Source organism: Canis lupus, chromosome 1 (assembly GCF_011100685.1).
Source record: "Canis lupus familiaris isolate Mischka breed German Shepherd chromosome 1, alternate assembly UU_Cfam_GSD_1.0, whole genome shotgun sequence".
Classification (NCBI taxonomy): domain Eukaryota; kingdom Metazoa; phylum Chordata; class Mammalia; order Carnivora; family Canidae; genus Canis; species Canis lupus.
Genome location: NC_049222.1, coordinates 17,446,962 through 17,465,599, shown reverse-complemented (window position 1 = coordinate 17,465,599; position 18,638 = coordinate 17,446,962). Strand labels below are relative to the sequence as shown.

The 18,638-nt window shown below is 42.7% G+C and overlaps 1 protein-coding gene and 1 long non-coding RNA gene across 2 annotated transcripts in view; one reads left to right on the top strand and one right to left on the bottom strand.

The window, feature by feature from the left end:
- The window catches only part of MALT1 (MALT1 paracaspase), a 60,779-nt gene extending 50,595 nt beyond the window's left edge, over positions 1-10,184 (top strand). The window contains exons 14-17 of the mRNA XM_038525473.1: positions 1,348-1,497; positions 3,801-3,958; positions 5,091-5,216; positions 6,276-10,184. Coding sequence (XP_038381401.1) covers positions 1,348-1,497; positions 3,801-3,958; positions 5,091-5,216; positions 6,276-6,716 — 875 coding nt within the window. The 3' untranslated portion in view covers positions 6,717-10,184. The remainder of the gene's footprint in view (positions 1-1,347; positions 1,498-3,800; positions 3,959-5,090; positions 5,217-6,275) is intronic.
- A 405-nt stretch (positions 10,185-10,589) lies between these two features.
- LOC119870718 lies at positions 10,590-18,430 on the bottom strand. The gene is made up of 3 exons (XR_005353436.1): positions 18,389-18,430; positions 16,925-17,042; positions 10,590-11,012 (listed from the first exon to the last, which is right to left on the bottom strand). It is a non-coding gene; the product is annotated as an uncharacterized LOC119870718 (long non-coding RNA).
- Between the last annotated feature and the right edge of the window lie 208 nt (positions 18,431-18,638).

The window sequence follows — 18,638 nt, the reverse complement described above, 5'->3', positions numbered from 1 at the left end:
TTAGTGGTTTTTAAATTCTGCTTTCAGGACACAATCCTAGATGGCTAACATCATGTCTTCCATTTCCTTCTCTGCCTTTTCCTTCTCGGGATAATGTTATGCTCCCATCGGGTGCTGAACAAGTACATACCCTACTATACCAGTAGACTGCCAGGTATTTTTTTGAAATGCCATTTTAAAAACCATACCCAAAGGCAATTCTTTTATGAACTAGCCCATGGAAAATGGAGTTTCATGGGTGTTCCAAAGATGGCATGTAGAGGATAAGGTATGTGAGTATTTCACTAAGAGCTGTGAGTCACCTTTGTTTATTTTCATATTTTTATCTGTGTGTAGATCTCTTAGCTGGATCACCTGACTTAACCACTTTCCCATTTAACATAGCCAGATCTTTGACCTCCCCCCACCATCCTGCTTCAACCGGAAAAGTTCTGCTTTCATCTGTTTTTTATATTTAGCTTCTATTTAAGAATAGATTCTTCTCTTTCAGAATCTTAGTTTTACCTCTTTTTTTTTTTCAGATAAGTAACTACATACCAGGGGCCAGATATTATTACTTTATGACTTTATTAATTAATAATAATAATAAATAATAATAAAAATAGAAGTAAGAGAAACTATAATTTATTCATATTAAAGAATATGATATATATGGCTTTGTAAATTTAAATTGATGTTTATCAATTGTCACAAGTCCTTGCCTAAAACATGTTGGGTGAAAACACAAAGCATGCATACAGCATAACATTTGTTAAGCTTAAAACCTAAAACATTGGCATAAACTACTTACCAGTGCCTATGCATGAGTGAAAATTAAGATATGCACGGGAATATACATACTACATTGGATGGTGCTTATTTTGAGTCAGGGGAGAGAGGACTTATGGTGATTTAGCCATATCAGTGGTTGTAACACATTATTTCTTGAAGATATCTGAGATAAAGATGGCATGATATCTTCCTTTCTCATAGATAAGTAGTCATTTGTTTACTAAATACATGTATTTCTCAGCAGAGTATAGACATAAAATTACCATGTCTACCCTTGTAGTAAAGAATATACTTCTAGATCTTTGTAAATGTTAAAGCTTCAAATATTAGGGATACGATAATAGAATTATAGAAGATAAAAGCTAAAAGGGGGCCTTTAGAAGTGGCCTGGCCCAATATTTTCTCTGTTTGCTCATTACTTTGAACCGTGCCTGGCACATAGTACGTGTTCAAGAAAATAGTTGTTGAGTGCGTGAGTGATACTGAGGCCGTAACTGGATTTGCTGGAGAATTCTTGACTTAAATATTTTAAACACAGAAAGATTGTGGTCTTAATACTTATTTCTTATCTTTCAGATATGGGGAAATGTCACCTTACCAAAGGCAAACAGGCTCTAGAGATCCGGAGTAGCTTATCTGAAAAGAGAGCACTTACTGACCCGATTCAGGGAACAGCCTATTCCGCAGAATCTCTGGTTCGGAATCTACAATGGGCCAAGGCACATGGTATGGTGACGTCTGGCTTTTTGTGAGATTTTTCTATACTATGCTGCATTAAATGATGAAGGAGATTTTTTCTCTCCTGAATAAATAGTTTTCCTCTTGATTTTGTAGTGAAAATATTTTAGCCTGGTGGGCAAACCCAAGACTAAACAACTTATGTAATATACAGTCCCTTAGATCCTATTCTTTTGTGAGCTGTTGGAAGTGTGCTATTTGAAAAATCAGACAGGTTTGGGTTCTGATCCTGTCTCTACCACTGGATAAGCACGTTACCTATAAATGGGGACAAAAAATAATACCTGGTAAGGTTGCTGGGCTTGAATGAGATCACACACGTAAATAGAGAAGCACGCTCGTCAGCAAATACTACGTGCTCATAAATATTACTGAGTATTCTCTGTCTTTGACTCTTGAATCCATGAGTCAGTGAGCAAGACAATAGAAGGTGAGGTGGAAATCATACCCGTAACTTCATTACCCTGGGTAATTCTATGTGACTTAGTGAAAAAGTAAGTTTAAATTATTGACCGAAATGAAGATTTTAGATTTGTTGTGAGTCCCAAATATCTGTATTATGTATCCCTTACTGTAGATAATTGAAAGTTGTATTCGTTGAACTTCTATATAATATCTTTCCTTTTCTAATAGTCTGTTCTCTAAGATATATTTTTGGTAAATATGTTAAAGCACATTAAAATAAAATGCCACAAATATAGTGTCTTGGTTTTTCAGATAGTTGGATAAGTAATTGAAATGAAAAAAAAAAAAAGAAAGAAATTGATTCTTTTCCTTTAAAAAAAGCCCTAAACAACAACAGTAACAAAATCGTGGTGGTAAAAATCAACAGTAAATACAACCTTTATGAAATGAAACAAAGAGAGCATTTCTTTACTTGCTGTGTGAGATGCTGCTGAATTCATGAATTGCCTGCCTAATAAAGCCAATTAGGACTTCGCATTAAAAAAAAAGAAAGAAACTTTAGACATGGGCTCGTCCAATATTTTTATCTGTTCTTTACTTTGAACTATGCCTGGCACATACTAGGTGTTCAGGAAAATAGTTGTTGAGTGAGTAAGTGATACTGAAAACATCACTGGATTTGCAGGATAGTTCTTGGCCTAAATATTTAAAACATAATGAAAAAATTGTGGTCTTAAAATAATACTTAATTCTTATCTTTTAGATATGGGTAAATGTCACCTTACCAAAGGCGAACAGGCTCTAGAGACGTGGAGAGTTTGTCTAGAAAGAGCTTTTTTTTTTTTTGTAACAGATTTGGTATTTTTTATGTTAAAGAGCGCACGCAAAGTGGTAAAAGGAAAAACATTAAGACTCCCTCAGTTAATCATCAAAGGATGCAAATTCAGCCTACACAATTGAGAATATATTAATAATTAAGAAACAAATACAGGGTGGCACAGCGGTTTAGCGCCTGCCTTTGGCCCAGGGCACGATCTTGGAGACCCAGGATCGAATCCCACGTTGGGCTCCCGGTGCATGGAGCCTGCTTCTCCCTCTGCCTGTGTCTCTGCCTCTCTCTCTCTCTCTCTCTGACTATCATAAATAAATAAAATTTTTAAAAAATAAATAAATAAATAAGAAACAAATACAGAAAATGGTAAACTTAAGTAGTAATTAGAGAAAATAAAATTAAAACTATGATAGTACAGTTTTTCCTTTTTAATACCATCAACTAGGTACACACTTTGAAAATTAATGTTACTTCATTTTGGAAATGTTATGGTGAGATCTATTTATATTCTATATAAAAGGAGATGTCACATGTGTGAGGGACCTTCGAGTAGCTGTATCTAATAATCCTAAAGCATTAAGTACATATATATTCAAAATAATGACTATGATAGAAAAACAATTAAACCCAGAAATACCACAGATACTCAAGAGTAGTGGAATTGTTCAAAGTAACAAATATTCAGTGACATTATGCTTTCTTAACTGTTTTCATGAAGATTGAGGGAACAGTGAAAATTTATCTACAACTGTATGGATACTTTCGATTCCCACTGTGAAAGTTACATATGCAGAGGGATGAGAACTATAAGGAAATAGTCAATGAAAGATTCTTATTTGCTTGACCAGCAGAACATGGGGCTTTTTTTTTTTTTCTCTTTCTTTAAGTGCATGCATGTGTGTCTGTGTGTTTTTCAACAATGTGTTATAGAACATTTTTAAGCGAAAGCAGAAGCTCTCACTATATTTTGTCCCATAAAGAACAATTGCCTGTTGCTTATCAGAACACTTACCAAGCACTTCTCAAATAAGTTGTTCTTTTTGTTCTTTTTCAGAACTCCCAGAAAGTATGTGTCTTAAATTTCAGTGTGGCGTTCAGATTCAGTTAGGGTTTGCCGCCGAGTTCTCCAATGTCATGATAATCTACACGAGCATAGTCCACAAGCCACCCGACGTGGTGATGTGCGACGCCTATGTCACCGATTTCCCTCTTGTAAGAACCCCCTTTCTTCTTTTACTCAAAATAGGACGGTATAGCGTCACTTACTAAAGACTAAACATATGGAAACTTAAAGTTGATGGTAAATTTAAAGGAAATATGAGTACATATATATTCCATTTATCTAAATACTTATTTGTATTTTAGTATTATTAGTATTTAGCATTAGTCTGTTTTTCATATTTAATATATATTACATTTAAAAACTAACCCCCCAAATATGCTAAATTTATCAAATTTAGGAATGGCTAAAGTTCACCTAGGAAAGAAGCCTTTAATTTCCTTAGCCCTGAGGAGGATATCAAGTGTGAAGAAGTAAAATTATAGTATATTGGAAGCATAGAAATTTAGTTGTTTTTTCTGAAAATTAAGATATCATCATTTATTTCATTTATTTCCGTTGGCCTAAAGAAGCCAATAAATAGTGCTCCTCTTTCCTACATGACTGTAGTAAATTGAGAAGTAAGCAAGGAGCAAGACAAATCCAGAACATCACCCTTGCTACTGATAAAGGCTTCACAGAGGACACTGCTTTGTGTGAGAGCAAACGGTCCAGCCCTGAACCCCAGATTAGACAGGTCTGTCTACCAACCCTGACAGTGCTGGACTCGCTTGGGCCTCCTGGGCGTTGGGCAGGGAGAGCCTGAGGCCTTCTCTCTGAAGTTCCAGAACAGATCTCCCGCTCTCAGCCAGGGCTTGGCTCTTAGAGAAGAAAAAGGGAAGGGCTGCCTGTATGTACACGTCCATTTATTCTTTTTAAATATATGAATCATGTAAATCCCCCTACACCTTCCCAAAAGTGTTGAGTGAGCAGGAAGAGAATCCAGGAGTCACACACTAACAGGGCTGGAACCCTAAAGGAAGCTCAAGTGGACTAAGAAGTACTCCTAGGGGTAGTTTGAAAGTAACTAGCCTTGCAGAGCTAACTTTTTAAATGTATCTGTGCACAATTTAGAATTCCTGTTAGACTCTAGAATGTCGTTCTTACAGTTTCTTTAGTCCTAGCAAAGGGCTCACCTCTCAGGCCAAAATTCATGAGAGAGCAATACCTGTTCAGATAGTTTACTGTCATAGACTACGTTGTGACCTAAGTGATTTCATTAATAACGTCTGCTGATTTTCACAGGATTTAGATATTGATCCAAAAGATGCAAATAAAGGGACGCCTGAAGAAACTGGCAGCTATTTAGTATCCAAGGATCTTCCCAAGCATTGCCTCTACACTAGGCTCAGTTCGCTGCAAAAATTAAAGGTTATTACTTGTCCTGTTTATAACTACTAACTTAATGAAAGTGAAAGTTCATGTTGGTGTGTGACACTTGTATTAGTTTATAGATGAGCTGCTTCATTGGTATTAAATTGAAGTAGAGGTAAGTGATACACAGTGCGTCTCATCAGTGACCCTTGCATATTCTGTTCTGTCCCTGGTAGTGGCCTGAGGGTTTTTGTGTGAGAGCACATGTGATTACTCTCCACATTTTTGAAAACTTAGAGATACAGAGCATGGTCTGCTTTTAAATACCTTCACATCGGGCAGCCCTGGTGGCACAGCGGTTTGGCGCCGCCTGCAGCCCAGGGCCTGATCCTGGAGAACCAGGATTAAGTCCCATGTCGGGCTCCCTGCATGGAGCCTGCTTCTCCCTCTGCCTGTGCCTCTGCCTCTCTCTCTCTCTCTTTGTGTCTCTCATGAATAAATAAATAAAATCTTTAAAAAAAAGATACCTTTGCATCTTCAAGTAATCATTTCCTAGTTAAGGAACAACACAGACTATTGTCATCCTATTCCTAGCTAATCTACCTGCAGTCTCCTTTGTCTTTGTAATAACCCTAATGATCGGATTCAGTGGTATTTCTCCACCTGGGACTGTGGATTATTATTTCATGTTTTTTAAAACAGCTAAACTTCTGGCCTAGGTGTAAAGCCAGATTTTTTCATTAAGGGATCATTCTCCATCTTCACTAATAGGGAAGGGTAAGTTTCTCAACCCCCACTGCTTAGAAAACACCTTTCCACTGTTCACCCAGAGTATGGTACAAGGGCGCTGTGACTCTGGCTGCTGTCAGGAGCAGGATCTAGAGTTCCACCAGTTAGTTGAAAGTACTGAATGAGGGAAAGGGAAGGCGATTATAGCGGGCCTTCCTGAGTGTGGGGAAGGGGTAAACGGGCCTTGGGGATTTAGAACCTGGGAAAGGGGAGTGAGAGTGGCTGCTGTTGTTGTGTGATCATGTGTATTTGTATATGTCAGTAAGTACTCTTAAGATTGAGATGCTTTCACAATTGATAAAAATAATTGTTTCTTTTCCTTTTCAGGAACATCTCATCTTCACAGTCTGCCTGTCATATCAGTACTCAGGACTGGAAGATACCGTAGAGGAGAAGCAGGAGGTGAATGTTGGGAAACCCCTCATTGCCAAACTGGACATTCACCGAGGTTTGGGAAGGAAGACTTGCTTCCAAACTTGTATTATGTGTAATGGCCCTTACCAGAGCTCAGCATCCACCTCAGCGGGAGGCGGCCACTACCACTCGTCTCAAGACTCATTCCACGGGGTTTACCATTCACACCTTGGCAACTCAAGTAACATCTTGCCATCAGATGGCTGTCGCTGCAGCCGGACGGCAGATGCATTTATGTCAAGTCACCACACCCACCACTATCCATGCCAGTTCGGTAGGAGCAATGTGCCAGTGGAGACAACTGATGACGTGCCATTCAGTCTCTCCGATGCACTCCGAATTTCTGAAAAGTGACCTCCTTGTTGTTGGAAGTTGTCATAATTACCAGATGCCTCCTGTGCAACAGGACTGACATGAAGGGAAGCATCATGAAGAAGCAAATACCTATTCGAAGAGAGAGAAGATTAGTAAAGATATTTCATGGCAAACTCAGGACTTTCAGGTGTTGGAATTATATTATTTACCCACGGACCCTCTTCTTCTCTCTTAGGAGCTGATGAATTGGTTGACTTGTTCTGTAAGAGTAAAGGATGGATGTGTATATGTTCGTGTGTTTATAACAAAAATATTTTCATTTTGAGCACTCTGAAGTAAGAACGATGGGAATGACGTTATTGTAGAGTGAGTCATTGTATTTTTAGAATCAGGGCAAAAAACCCTGGTGATGATCACACTTAACCCAGTTTCATCAGTGGGAGAAACAGATGGAGGCATCTTGTGTACGTTAGAGCTGGCACCAGAACTGAGACCTCCAGGTTTCCATTCCAGTGTTTATTCCACTACACGCTACCTTCCTGACAGGTTCTGAGGTGTTACATTTGTAGATGGATTTAAAGATAATATGTAAATATGCAGGTCTGTATATAATCTTAGAAATGTATAAACCTTACTTTGTGATTATAGGACGTCACTGCAAGCATCAGTTACGAGGTTTGTATATAAATATAAATCTTATGTAGAACAGGCGGAAATTTATGGTTCCTAAGGTCAGGAAAGCACATGGAGAGGTGACGAAATGTTTGTCTGTCTTAGAGCAAGACAGCAGGATACTTCTGCCACTGAATAATCTTGGCAGCTGCTTCTCTGAATCTTACCAACACTGGATATGTCCTCCTTGATAACATTTTCTTTTTTTTTCCTTCTTCTTTTTTTTTTTTTTTGAGAACATTTTCTTAATGAATTTTACTGGCCTTAAGAGAGAATCTTACCACCTTTTGTCCTACCTAAAGCAAGTTAAAATGGCAAGTGCCAATAACAAAAATACTGAATTAGTGATCTTAAAACATTCCACAAAGAAAATACCAGCCTCAGGTGGCTTCGCTACTGTATCCTACCAAACATTTAGAGAATTACACCAATCGTTTGTAAACTCTCTCCCAAAAATGTAAGGAGAGAGAACACTTCCCAACTCATTTTATGAAGCCACTATTACGCTGATACAAAACCAGGTGAAGACATCGCAAGAAAACAGATCAAAAAGTTATCCACAAAATACTAGCAAACTGAGTCTGGCAGCATAATAAAAAGGATCATATACCATGACCAAGTAAGATTGATCCCAGGAATGCAAGGTTTGTGTAACATCCAAAAATCAACGTCGAATGCAAATAATTCTCATTATTCACAGTAGTTATAATCTAGGAAGTCACAATGAAAACTGAACCAGTGAATGCAGAGCCATTGCTCCTAGGGGAAATGTGTGCGCACGTATGTGTGTGCATTCATATCTCAAATAGATTATATATAATCTTAAATCCTGAGAACAATTTATCCTGGTGTATATTGTTTTATTTTACAAAGAAAATGAGGTTCAAAAATATTAAGTGACTTCCTGAGGCTACCCCACTAATAACTGCCAGAGTTGGGATTCATACCCGTCCAGCTGGCCCCGGAGCCAAAGCTCACACAGCCCTGCCCCTGGCCCCTCATCTTCTGGTCATGTCTGGGGTGGAGCTGGAACAGGAAGGTGAACCATGGCCTTGTTCTCCCCCACTGGGAACATGCATATCAGCAAAACTCAAAATTTTCATAGGTCTGCACATATATATGAGTGATCATTAAAGTGCTGACAGTTTTGATTTGGGGATTACACATTTTACAAATAAACTGGTAAATTCACAAATATAGGCTCATAAATAATGAGTATCAACCATCCCATATTCATAAAGGACAAAACTACTACATTGACTTGCTTAATAGCTGCAGAACATATAAAATTCTGCACCCATTCATGATTAAAAATAGTTAACAAACTAGGAATAAAATGGAAATTCCCCAATATGATAAAGAGCAACTACAAAAAGCCCACACCTAACATCATTATTGGCAACAAACTGAATGCTGAATGTCCTCCCCCTAACATCAGGAATAAGAAGACAAGGACATTCACTCTTGCCCCTTCTATTCAACCTTGGTTCTTGAGGTCCTGTCCAGGGCATTTAGGCTAGAAAAAGAAAAGTTAATCCTACTGGAAAGAAGGAAAACTATTCACAGATGACAATCTTATTAGATAGAAAATTCTAAGAAGTTTCATTTGAAAACTACGAAATGGGTTCACCAGGCTACAGGATAGAAAGATCAATATACAAAGATCAGTTTTATTTCTGTGTCAGCAGTGAATGTTCTGAAATTGAGATTTTTAAAAGTTCTATCTACAGTAGCATTGAGATGAATAAAAACTATACAACATTGTTGAAAGAAATTAAAAGAAGACCTAAATAAATGGAAATACATTTTTGCTCATGGAGTGAAAGACTTTACATTGTTAAGATTGCTCCCAAATTGCTCCACAGAGTTCCTGCAGTTCCTATCAAAATCCCAGCTGCCTGGTTTGCAAAAATTGACAAACTGGTAAAATTTATACAGAAACACAAAATTGATAAAATGATAAAACTCGCATGGAAAATACAAAAGCCAGAACAATCTTGAAAAAGAACAAAGTTGGAAGATTCACACTTAACTAATTACAGAAATTAACTACAAAGCTACAGTAACGAACAGTGTGACACTGGTATGAAGATAAACATGGATTACGGGGATATAAATTGTATCTGAGAATCCAGAAATAAGCCTATAATGTTTATGATCAATTAATTTTTGACAATACTGCCAATAGCATTCAGTAAGAAAGAGTAATCTTCTCAACGAATAGACCTAGGACAACTGTATAGCCAAGTGCTAAAGAACCCCCCCCCCCATACTACATACAAATTTCAACCCAGAAAGGATCCTATACCTAAATATAAGAGCTAAAACTGTAAAACTGACAAGAAAACATACAAGTAAATCTTAGTGACCTTGGACGAAGCAGTGGTTTCTTAGCGACAACACCAAATGCACAAGCAACAAGGAAAAATAAATAAATTGAACTTCCTCAAAATGACTCTTCTGTTTTAGAGAACACCATCGAGAAAGTGAAAAGACAACCACAGCACAGGAGAAAGTGTAAAACTCATGTCTGATAAGGTACTTGTGTTCAGAGTATATGCAGAACCTCTTATAATGAGCCATGTATATACTAGTGCTTAATTATGGTTACTGTAGGGTGGTAGCCAGTGAACTGCCCAGTGGGCCTTCTGTAATGATGGAAATGTGTCCGTGTCCTCCGCTGGTGTGTCCTCCGCTACCCTCCAACCCCGTGTGATAACTTGAACAATGGAAATCCAGCCAGTGGCTTCCATACTCAACTATGCGGTTGTTTATCCTGTATATTTGAATTTTTTAAGGCATGTATTTATAATTTTAAAACATTTTTTAAACTAACAGTCGTGTATTTTTTGTCTCTTCTATATGCCAGTTGCTTTATAACATTAGAGGGCTTTATACATCAGTAGAATTTAGGAAGGGCAACCCACTGATACCAACGACAATGGGAGGAAGAGATTAGGATAGTAAAGGCTCACCCTAAATCCAGAGCTAATATTTGATCCTGGGGAAGGGGTATTTTCTGGAAAGTAACTTCAAAATCCTAAAGTTAGCAATGATAAGTTACATGTTTTCTAATTTTAAAAAAGTTAAGTCAGGGGTGCCTGGGTGGCTCCGCTGGTTAAGCATCTGCCTTCAGCTCAGGTCATGATCTCAGGCTCCTGGGATCGAGCCCCACAACGGGTTCCCTGATCAGTGGGGAGCCTGCTTCTCCCTCTCCCTCTCCCTCTGCCTGCTGCTCCCCCTGCTTGTGCGTGGGCTCTCACTCTCACTCTGTCAAATAACTAAGAAAACCTTCTTTAAAAAAAAAAAAAAAGTTAACACACGGATCATCCAATAGAAAACATTAGCGGTATCCAGCTGAAGTGAACAGGCCAAATAAATCACAACCTTGAGAAGGAAAGTCTTTAAAGGATACTGACATACAAAAGGGACAATAACAGTCAGTACACACACAGTATAGACCTTTCCTGGTCCCCCCCCCTCCCCGTGCTGATTACTTTTCATACCTCTTACTTGCACACAGAGCAACCATGAGGTGGTCTCTTCAGTAGTCAAAATTGTTTTTGACTTGTTAGACTCCGTAAATCCAATCACCTAGCCACAGCTCGGATCGTCGACACACTGACACGTAGATTCGGCACAAGTGTGGTATCAGGATGAGATCTGATTTTTTAACAAAAGGCCTAATAAATTTTAAATTGTTTCCTGTTATTTGAATATTCCCCTAGTATTTTTTTTAAGATATTATTTACTTATTTGAGATGGCGAGAGAGAGAGCACAAGCAGGGTGGGAGGGATAAGGGCGGAGGGAGAGGGAGAAGCAGGCTCCTGGGTGAGCAGGGAGCCAGACTCGGGGCTGGATGCTTAACCAACTGAGCCACCCAGGTGCTTTTAGCTATTAACTAATAGGCTTTTAGCTATTAACTAATTAACTAATTTAACTATTAACTAATGCCAAACACTCAGAATTTGCACAATACTTTTAGGTTACCTGGGCGATGCAGTTGGTTAAGCATTGATCCTTGATTTTGGCTCAGGTCATGATCTCAGGGTCATGAGATCAAGCTCTGTGTTGGGCTCTGCCCTCAGCATGGAGTCTGCTTGAGATTCCCCGCCCTCCTCCTCGTGCTCTCTCTCTAAAATAAACATTTTTTTTTAACTTACACATTACTTTTGTGCAATTTCGACCTGTCCTTCTATTTTGACATTGTGGGCTTTATCCAGGCCTAATTAAAAAATATGTTTTTAATACTTTCCCTTATATGACCTACTTTTCATATTGATAAAAAAATTAGTAAAGAGAACAATACCCAGAATATAAGAATGTTTGTATAAGCATATTTAATTCTTTTTGCAAGTTGACAGCATTAAAAACACTTCATTTTAAAATTTTTTTTTATTTTTAAGATTTTTATTTATCCATGAGAGACACATAGAGAGAGGTAGAGATATATAGGTAGAGGGAGAAGCAGACTCCCTGATGCAGAACTCGATCTCAGGACCCCGCAGGGAGCCTGATGCAGAACTCGATCTCAGGACCCCGGGATCACCACCTGAGCCAAAGACAGACACTCAACCACTGAGGCCCCCAGGTGACCCCCCCCATTAAAAATATTTCAGCATCGGACACAAAGTGTGACTTTACTAAGGAGGAGTCTGCTTGTCCTCACCACCCAACAATAGTGTGGCTTGAAGTGTGCCCTACAGCTTGTCTGTGCTTCTGTTTATCTTCTAGTACTTTACAGAACGAGCAGCACTGAGATAGATGCTAAGTCCTTTCAAGAGCCAGCGCTTTGAAAAGGCTCCTCATCCTTGGAATCTGGCTTTCTCAAAACCATAGCAGTCAGTACACACACAGTATGGTGTATATTATTTGTTACTAAGGTGCTTCCTACAAAGTACTCTTAATAGTATTGGCAATGGGACGCCTGGGTGGCTCAGTGGTTGAGCGCCTGCCTTTGGCTCAGGTCGTGATCCCGGGGTCCTGGAATCGAGTCCTGCATTGGGCTCCACTCAGGGAGCCTGCTTCTCCCTCTGCCTCTCTCCATAAAATAAAATCTTTATTTAAAAAAATAGTATTGGCAATGTAGTATCACCTTCTAAAATAAGTTGTAATTGGGACAGCTGGAGGGCTCAGTTGTTGGGATATGCAACTCTTGATCTTGGGATCATGACCCTCGGGTTGCTCAATGGTTGAACATATGCCTTCAGCTCAGGGCATGATCCTGGAGTCCCGGGATCAAGTCCCACATCGGGTTCCCTGCATGGAGCCTGCTTCTCTGCCTATGGCTCTGCCTCCCTCTGTATCTCTCATGAATGAATGAATGAATAAAATCTTTTTAAAAAAAAAAATTTTAAATGCTTAAAAATAAGTTGCAATTGAATGTTGTTTACTCCAAAATCACGTTTCAGAAAGCATGGAAATTTAATGTCACCAGTTACCAGTATAAAGTATATTATGACTACACAGAAAGACAATTGATGAGCAGTGTTTCTCTGCTGAAATTATTTGTCTTTGCTTACCTGGATCTTCCAGTTTTTATACAGGAAACAGATGTGTAATTTACAAGTACAGATATACACACTGTACAATGTAAATATGCTAAGCTTCAGTGCTTTTTATTCTGTTAAAAAATAGCTAAGTCTAAAGTAATTACCACAAATCTGAAGGAATTGCTGTTTTTTCTGCATCGTGTTTGAACGGCATTTAAGTAGTAGAAGTAGTAGAAACAGATGGCTGAGTGTTCCTACATTAATAAGTCACTAATACTTTGACTTTTTAAAATTTTTTTGACTTTTTAAAAATTTTGAAACACTTTCAAGCTTACATAAAAACTTCAAAACTTGTACAAAGAATTCCCATATTCCCTTCACCCTGATTCCCTATGTTAACATTTTTCCATGTTTTATCATTTTGTCTCATAAATGTGTGTGTGTGTATATATATATATATATTTGTATCTATGTCTACATCTACAAATGATCTTTTTCCCAAACTGTTCAAAATGTTGCCTTTTTGCCCCTAAATACTTGTGTGTACTGCTTAAAAACAGGAACATTTTAACTAACTAATTAATTTTAAAAACCAGGAACAGTCTCCTACATAACCACAGTAAACTGTCCAAACAGTTCCAGAACCTCCCTCCACGACAGCCCAAACGCTGAGAACCCACAGTGCTTCCCTGTCTCGCTTCTCTCACAGATCGTGACCTGTGACCTTTGTCCAATGTCTAAAAACTATTGTTTCTGAAAAAAAAAAAAAAAAAAACTATTGTTTCGTACTTTGAGTATGGCTTCCTACTTGTTCGTGGTGGGAGAGCGAATCCAGTCCTATCATCACATCGTGGCTGGAAGTGAACATTTGCAAGTGATTTTCAAAACTAATCACATATTTGAAAATAATTTTGGATTACTTTGCATACACTGCAAGAAACACCACTGTGGGCAAGCTATTCCCTTTCCTAGTCACGATTCCTCCCCCCACACTGATTTTTTTATTTTTTTCCTCCAAACTGACTCTTTTAAGGGCAGCTTGCATCCACTATTTTTGTAGAGCAAGTGGTTCATCAACATTATCGAATGAATACATGGGAGCTTCAGCGGTACACGTTTATGCAAAGGAAGGAAGCAAGGCTTGGGGTGGGGTGCTTTACGTTCTACGTGCTACGTACAAACATTTTACACACAGGCCTCATTTAATGTCTCAACAACAGAAGAGGAAACTGTAAGGCTAAATCAAGATGCTAATTCACCCTGGATAGCTGACAAGTGGCAGAGGCAGGACGACCCAGACCCAGAACAGAGCCCATTATTACTCTCCAGTGCTGCTGCTTATTACCCGATGATGGGGAGATACACAATCATTATTGAGTAATAAGTGCTGAATCAATGCAAAACTGGCATGACATTAAATGCTCATACTTGACGGAGTATCAACTATTATATCTAAGAGATACAAGTCTTTGAAAGAAGTTTGCAAAAAACCATCCTACTTTGTTTTTTTAAAAGATTTTATTGCTGAGTGAAGTAAGTCAGTCGGAGAAGGACAAACATATGTTCTCAATCATCCGGGGAATATAAATAATAGTGAAAGGGAATATAAGGGAAGAGAGAAGAAATGTGTGGGAAATATCAGAAAGGGAGACAGAACGTAAAGACTGCTAACTCTGGGAAACGAACTAGGGGTGGTAGAAGGGGAGGAGGGCGGGGGGTGGGAGTGAATGGGTGACGGGCACTGGGGGTTATTCTGTATGTTAGTAAATTGAACACCAATAAAAAATAAATTTAAAAAAATAAAAATAAAAAAAATAAAAGATTTTATTTATTTATTCATCAGAGAGAGAGAGAGGCAGAGACGTAGGCAGAGGGAGAAGCAGGCTCCATGCAGGGAGCCTGACGTGGGACTCGATCCTGGGTCTCCAGGATCACACCCTGGACCGAAGGTGGTGCTAAACTGCTGAGCCACCCAGGCTGCCCAACCATCCTACTTTGAAAACAGAAGGAACGGCATCTTGAATTTGGTAACTTAAACTTGCTGTTTTTCCAACATAGCAGAAAATGAGCCAACAGGGGTTGTTGAAGATTGATTGATTTGAGACATGCAGGGGTCGGGGGGAGCAGAGGCAGAGGGAGAGAGAGAATCTTCGAGCAGACTTCCCACTGGGCGCAGAGCCTGATGCAGGGCTTGATTCTGGGGGCCCCAGGATCATGACCTGAGCCAAAATCCAGAGTCAGCTGCCTAATTGAGCCACCCAGGTATCCCCCAACAGTGATTTTTTTTGTGAAGTGTGTTAACAGTGTGGCTTAATACTTAAACCTTCTAAGTGTTTGAAAAAAAATTTTTTTTTAAGATTTTATTTATTTATTCACGAAAGACACAGAGAGAGGCAGAGACACAGGCAGAGGGAGAAGCAGGCTCCACACAGGAGCCTGACATGGACTCGATCTCGGGACCCCAGGATCATGCCCTGGGCCAAAGGCAGGCACTAAACCACTGAGCCACCCAGGCGTCCCTGAAAAATATTTTTTAAACACTAAAACATTATTCTTAAAGGAGAAAATATTTGACCATCTCTAAAGATGAAAGTCACAGGTCACATTCCAAACATTTCTGAAGGAGTTGACCTAAAAATTAGTAATGTCGCTATAATATGCTCAACAGAGTTCTAACAGGGGAAGATGTTAAAATATATTTTTAAGTATTTTAATATAAGCTTTGGTTTCACCCACTAAACTAACATTCTTTGTGTAGAATGTTCAGTACTCTATTGCAAAGATTTAGTGTCTTCCTCGAAGATTGATAATTTTTATACCATATTTCTCCTACGTGCACGTGTTCCCCTTGCTGCTAGACATGGGTTCTGACCCTATTATCTGACCTCGATGTCTTCTGTCCTGTGCCCCAGCTTGTGTAAGTGGCCCCGTCGCCTTTCCCAATTTCCTTTTGTAACACTTGACCTCACACCTGAGTCTGGTGGTCTTCAAACTGTTAAGAACAGCTCCTGTTTGGGGGGTGTTTGGGGGACGCAGTCAGTTAAACATCCGACTCTTGGTTTTGGCTCAGGTCACGATCTCAAGGTTGTGAGATAGAGCCCCACGTCAGGCACAGCACTGGGCACGGAGCCTGCTTAAGATTCTCTCTCTCAGAGCGCCTGGATAGCTCAGGCCGTCACGCATCTGTTTGGGGGATCCCTGGGTGGCTCAGCGGTTTAGCACCTGCCTTCGGCCCAGGGTGTGATCTCAGAGTCCAGGGATTGAGTCCCACATCGGGTTCCTCGCAGGGAGCCTGCTTCTCCCTCTGCCTGTGTCTCTCATGAATAAATTTTTTTAAAAATCTTTAAAAAAAAAAAAAAAGTATCTGCTTTTGGCTCAGGTCACGATCCCAGAGTCCTGGGATAGAGCCCCACATCCCATCGGTTCCCTGCTCAGTGGGGAGCCTGCTTCTCCATCTGTCCCTCCCCCTGCTGGTGCTCACTCACTCTCTCAAATACATAAACAAAATCTTTAAAAAAAAAAAAAAAAAAAAAGAAAAAAAAAGATTGTCTCTGTCCTCCCCACACTTGTGTGTGCTGTCTCTAAAAAAAAAAAAAAATAGCTTCTCTCTGGCAGGTGGGACTAGGTCTCTGCACCTCATTTCATCTGGAGCATCTCTACTTTCATCTGCTTACATACCTCCTTCCAAGTTACCTTCCATTGGCATAAAAAGTTTCTCAGTGAAAACAATGGATCTCATCTCCTCTCACTGGAGCCCACCACCCGTTGGGGACCGTCCCCTCAGCCACAGCCGTCCCGCCCCGGCTGGCGACCTGGGCCAGGCTACCATGCTGAGAAAGGAGGGGAAGACCAAAACCCAGCCCAGCCGAGGGCTTCCAGCTTCCTGGTCCAAGGGAGGAGTTCAGGAGGCCAGTCTGAGCTGCTGGTGACAATGGCCTTGTGAGCAGGTGCAGGTGACCTGCTACCGCTGTGCTCGCCTTACTGTGCTCCGCAGACACTGGGCTTCTGACAAATGAGCAGTCTGTGGGAACCTCACAGGGGGCAAGTCTATAGGGGCCATTTTTCCAACAGCATTTGCTCACCTCCTGTCTCGGTGTCACATGTCACTCCTGCAGCAGCTCAAACTTCTTCTTTATTACATGTGTCCTGGTGACCTGTGATCAGTGATCCAGTGTACTGAAAGCGCAGGTGATGTGTAACCTTTTTTAACAGTAAAGTATTTTTAATAGAGGTACGTACATTTTTTTAGACATAATGCAACTGCACACTTCCTAGTTGCCGGGCCAGGGTATGCCGTGTGGGCCCAGTGCCGCTCCATGCTGTCACCCGCTCGGAGAAGGCTGCTGTCGTCCTCAGATGCGCGGTCTCCAGAGCCCCCGTAGGGATCGGCCAGCAGCCCCTGAAGGGAACCCTGCGCTGGCAGGCCGAGGCGCCCTGGGACCGGCCTCCCGCAGTCCTCAGCACCAGGGCAGGGGCGCCGCCTTGCCCCCCGCGCTGGCCCGCAGGGAGCTCCCCTCTGCCGCTCCCGCCTGCGCACAGGGCAGCTTCTGGAGCGCGGGGCCCAGGAGCCCGGGGAGCAGGCACCTGCCTAAGGTGGACGGACGGGGGACGTGCTCCCTGGGAGCCCGCGCCGACGGCTCCCACCCAGGTCCGTGGGCCTGCGCGGGGGCTGCTCGCCCCCACCCGGTACACCTGTGCGCCACACATGCTCCCTACTCCCGTCGGCCGCGCGTGCTCCCGTGCACTTGCGGCCACACACACTCCCGCGCACCTGTGCGCCACCCGCGCTCCCGCACACCTGTGGCCACGCTCACTCCCCGCACCCCTGTGCCCCACACAGGCTCCCGCACACCTGTGCGCCACCCGCGCTCCCGCCCACCTGTGGTCACCCGCGCTCTCACACACCTGCGCGCCACCCGCACTCCCGCCCACCTGCGGGTCACCCGCGCTCCCGCACCACCTGTGCGCCACCCGCGCTCCCGCACACCTGTGCTCCACCCGCGCTCCCGCCCACCTGTGGCCACCCGCGCTCCCGCACACCTGCGCACCACCCGCGCTCCCGCCCACCTGTGGTCACACGCGCTCCCGCCCACCTGCGCTCCACCTGCGCTCCCGCCCACCTGTGGCCACCCGCGCTCCCGCCCACCTGCGCTCCACCCGCGCTCCCGCCCACCTGTGCTCCACCCGCGCTCCGGTGCCGGCAGAGGTGCGCGGCGGCGCTGGCGGTCTGGGCGGCCGCCTTCTCGGAGGCGTCCCCGCCCGGTGCTGCCGGCACCCAGGACCCCCCACGCCGCAGCCTCCCACCGAGGTGGTCCGCGCTGCTTCCGACGCTTCGCCTCCTCCATCCCGCGTGGCGCCTGCTCGGCCTCCGGGTCTCGGGCCGCCTCGGGCCCCGCGCAGACGGCACTGCCCGGCCCGGGGCGCCCCGACGACGGCCTCGGCGGGCGCTCAGCAGCCGCGACCCACACGTTCACCGAAACAAACCGAGCGGGCCCCGCGCTGGGGGCGGAGGAGGGTGAATGGTGACCCCAAAGAGAGATCCCTACCTTCTAACCCCCGGATCCTGAACCGCGACCGGTTGGTATACGGGGGGGGGGGGGGGGGGGGGCCGTAGCAGGTGTCCTACGGGGATCTGGACGGGCGGCCGCCGCGGGCGGGGAGAACCCTCAGCCCCGGGCCAGGCGTCCTCACAGGCACCGACGAGGGGAGCCCGGGGACGCGGAGGAGGTGCGCGCTGGGGGCGGGGGGGCGCGCGGCGCAGCCGCAGCCGGGACCGCGGGCCCAGAAGCTTCCAAG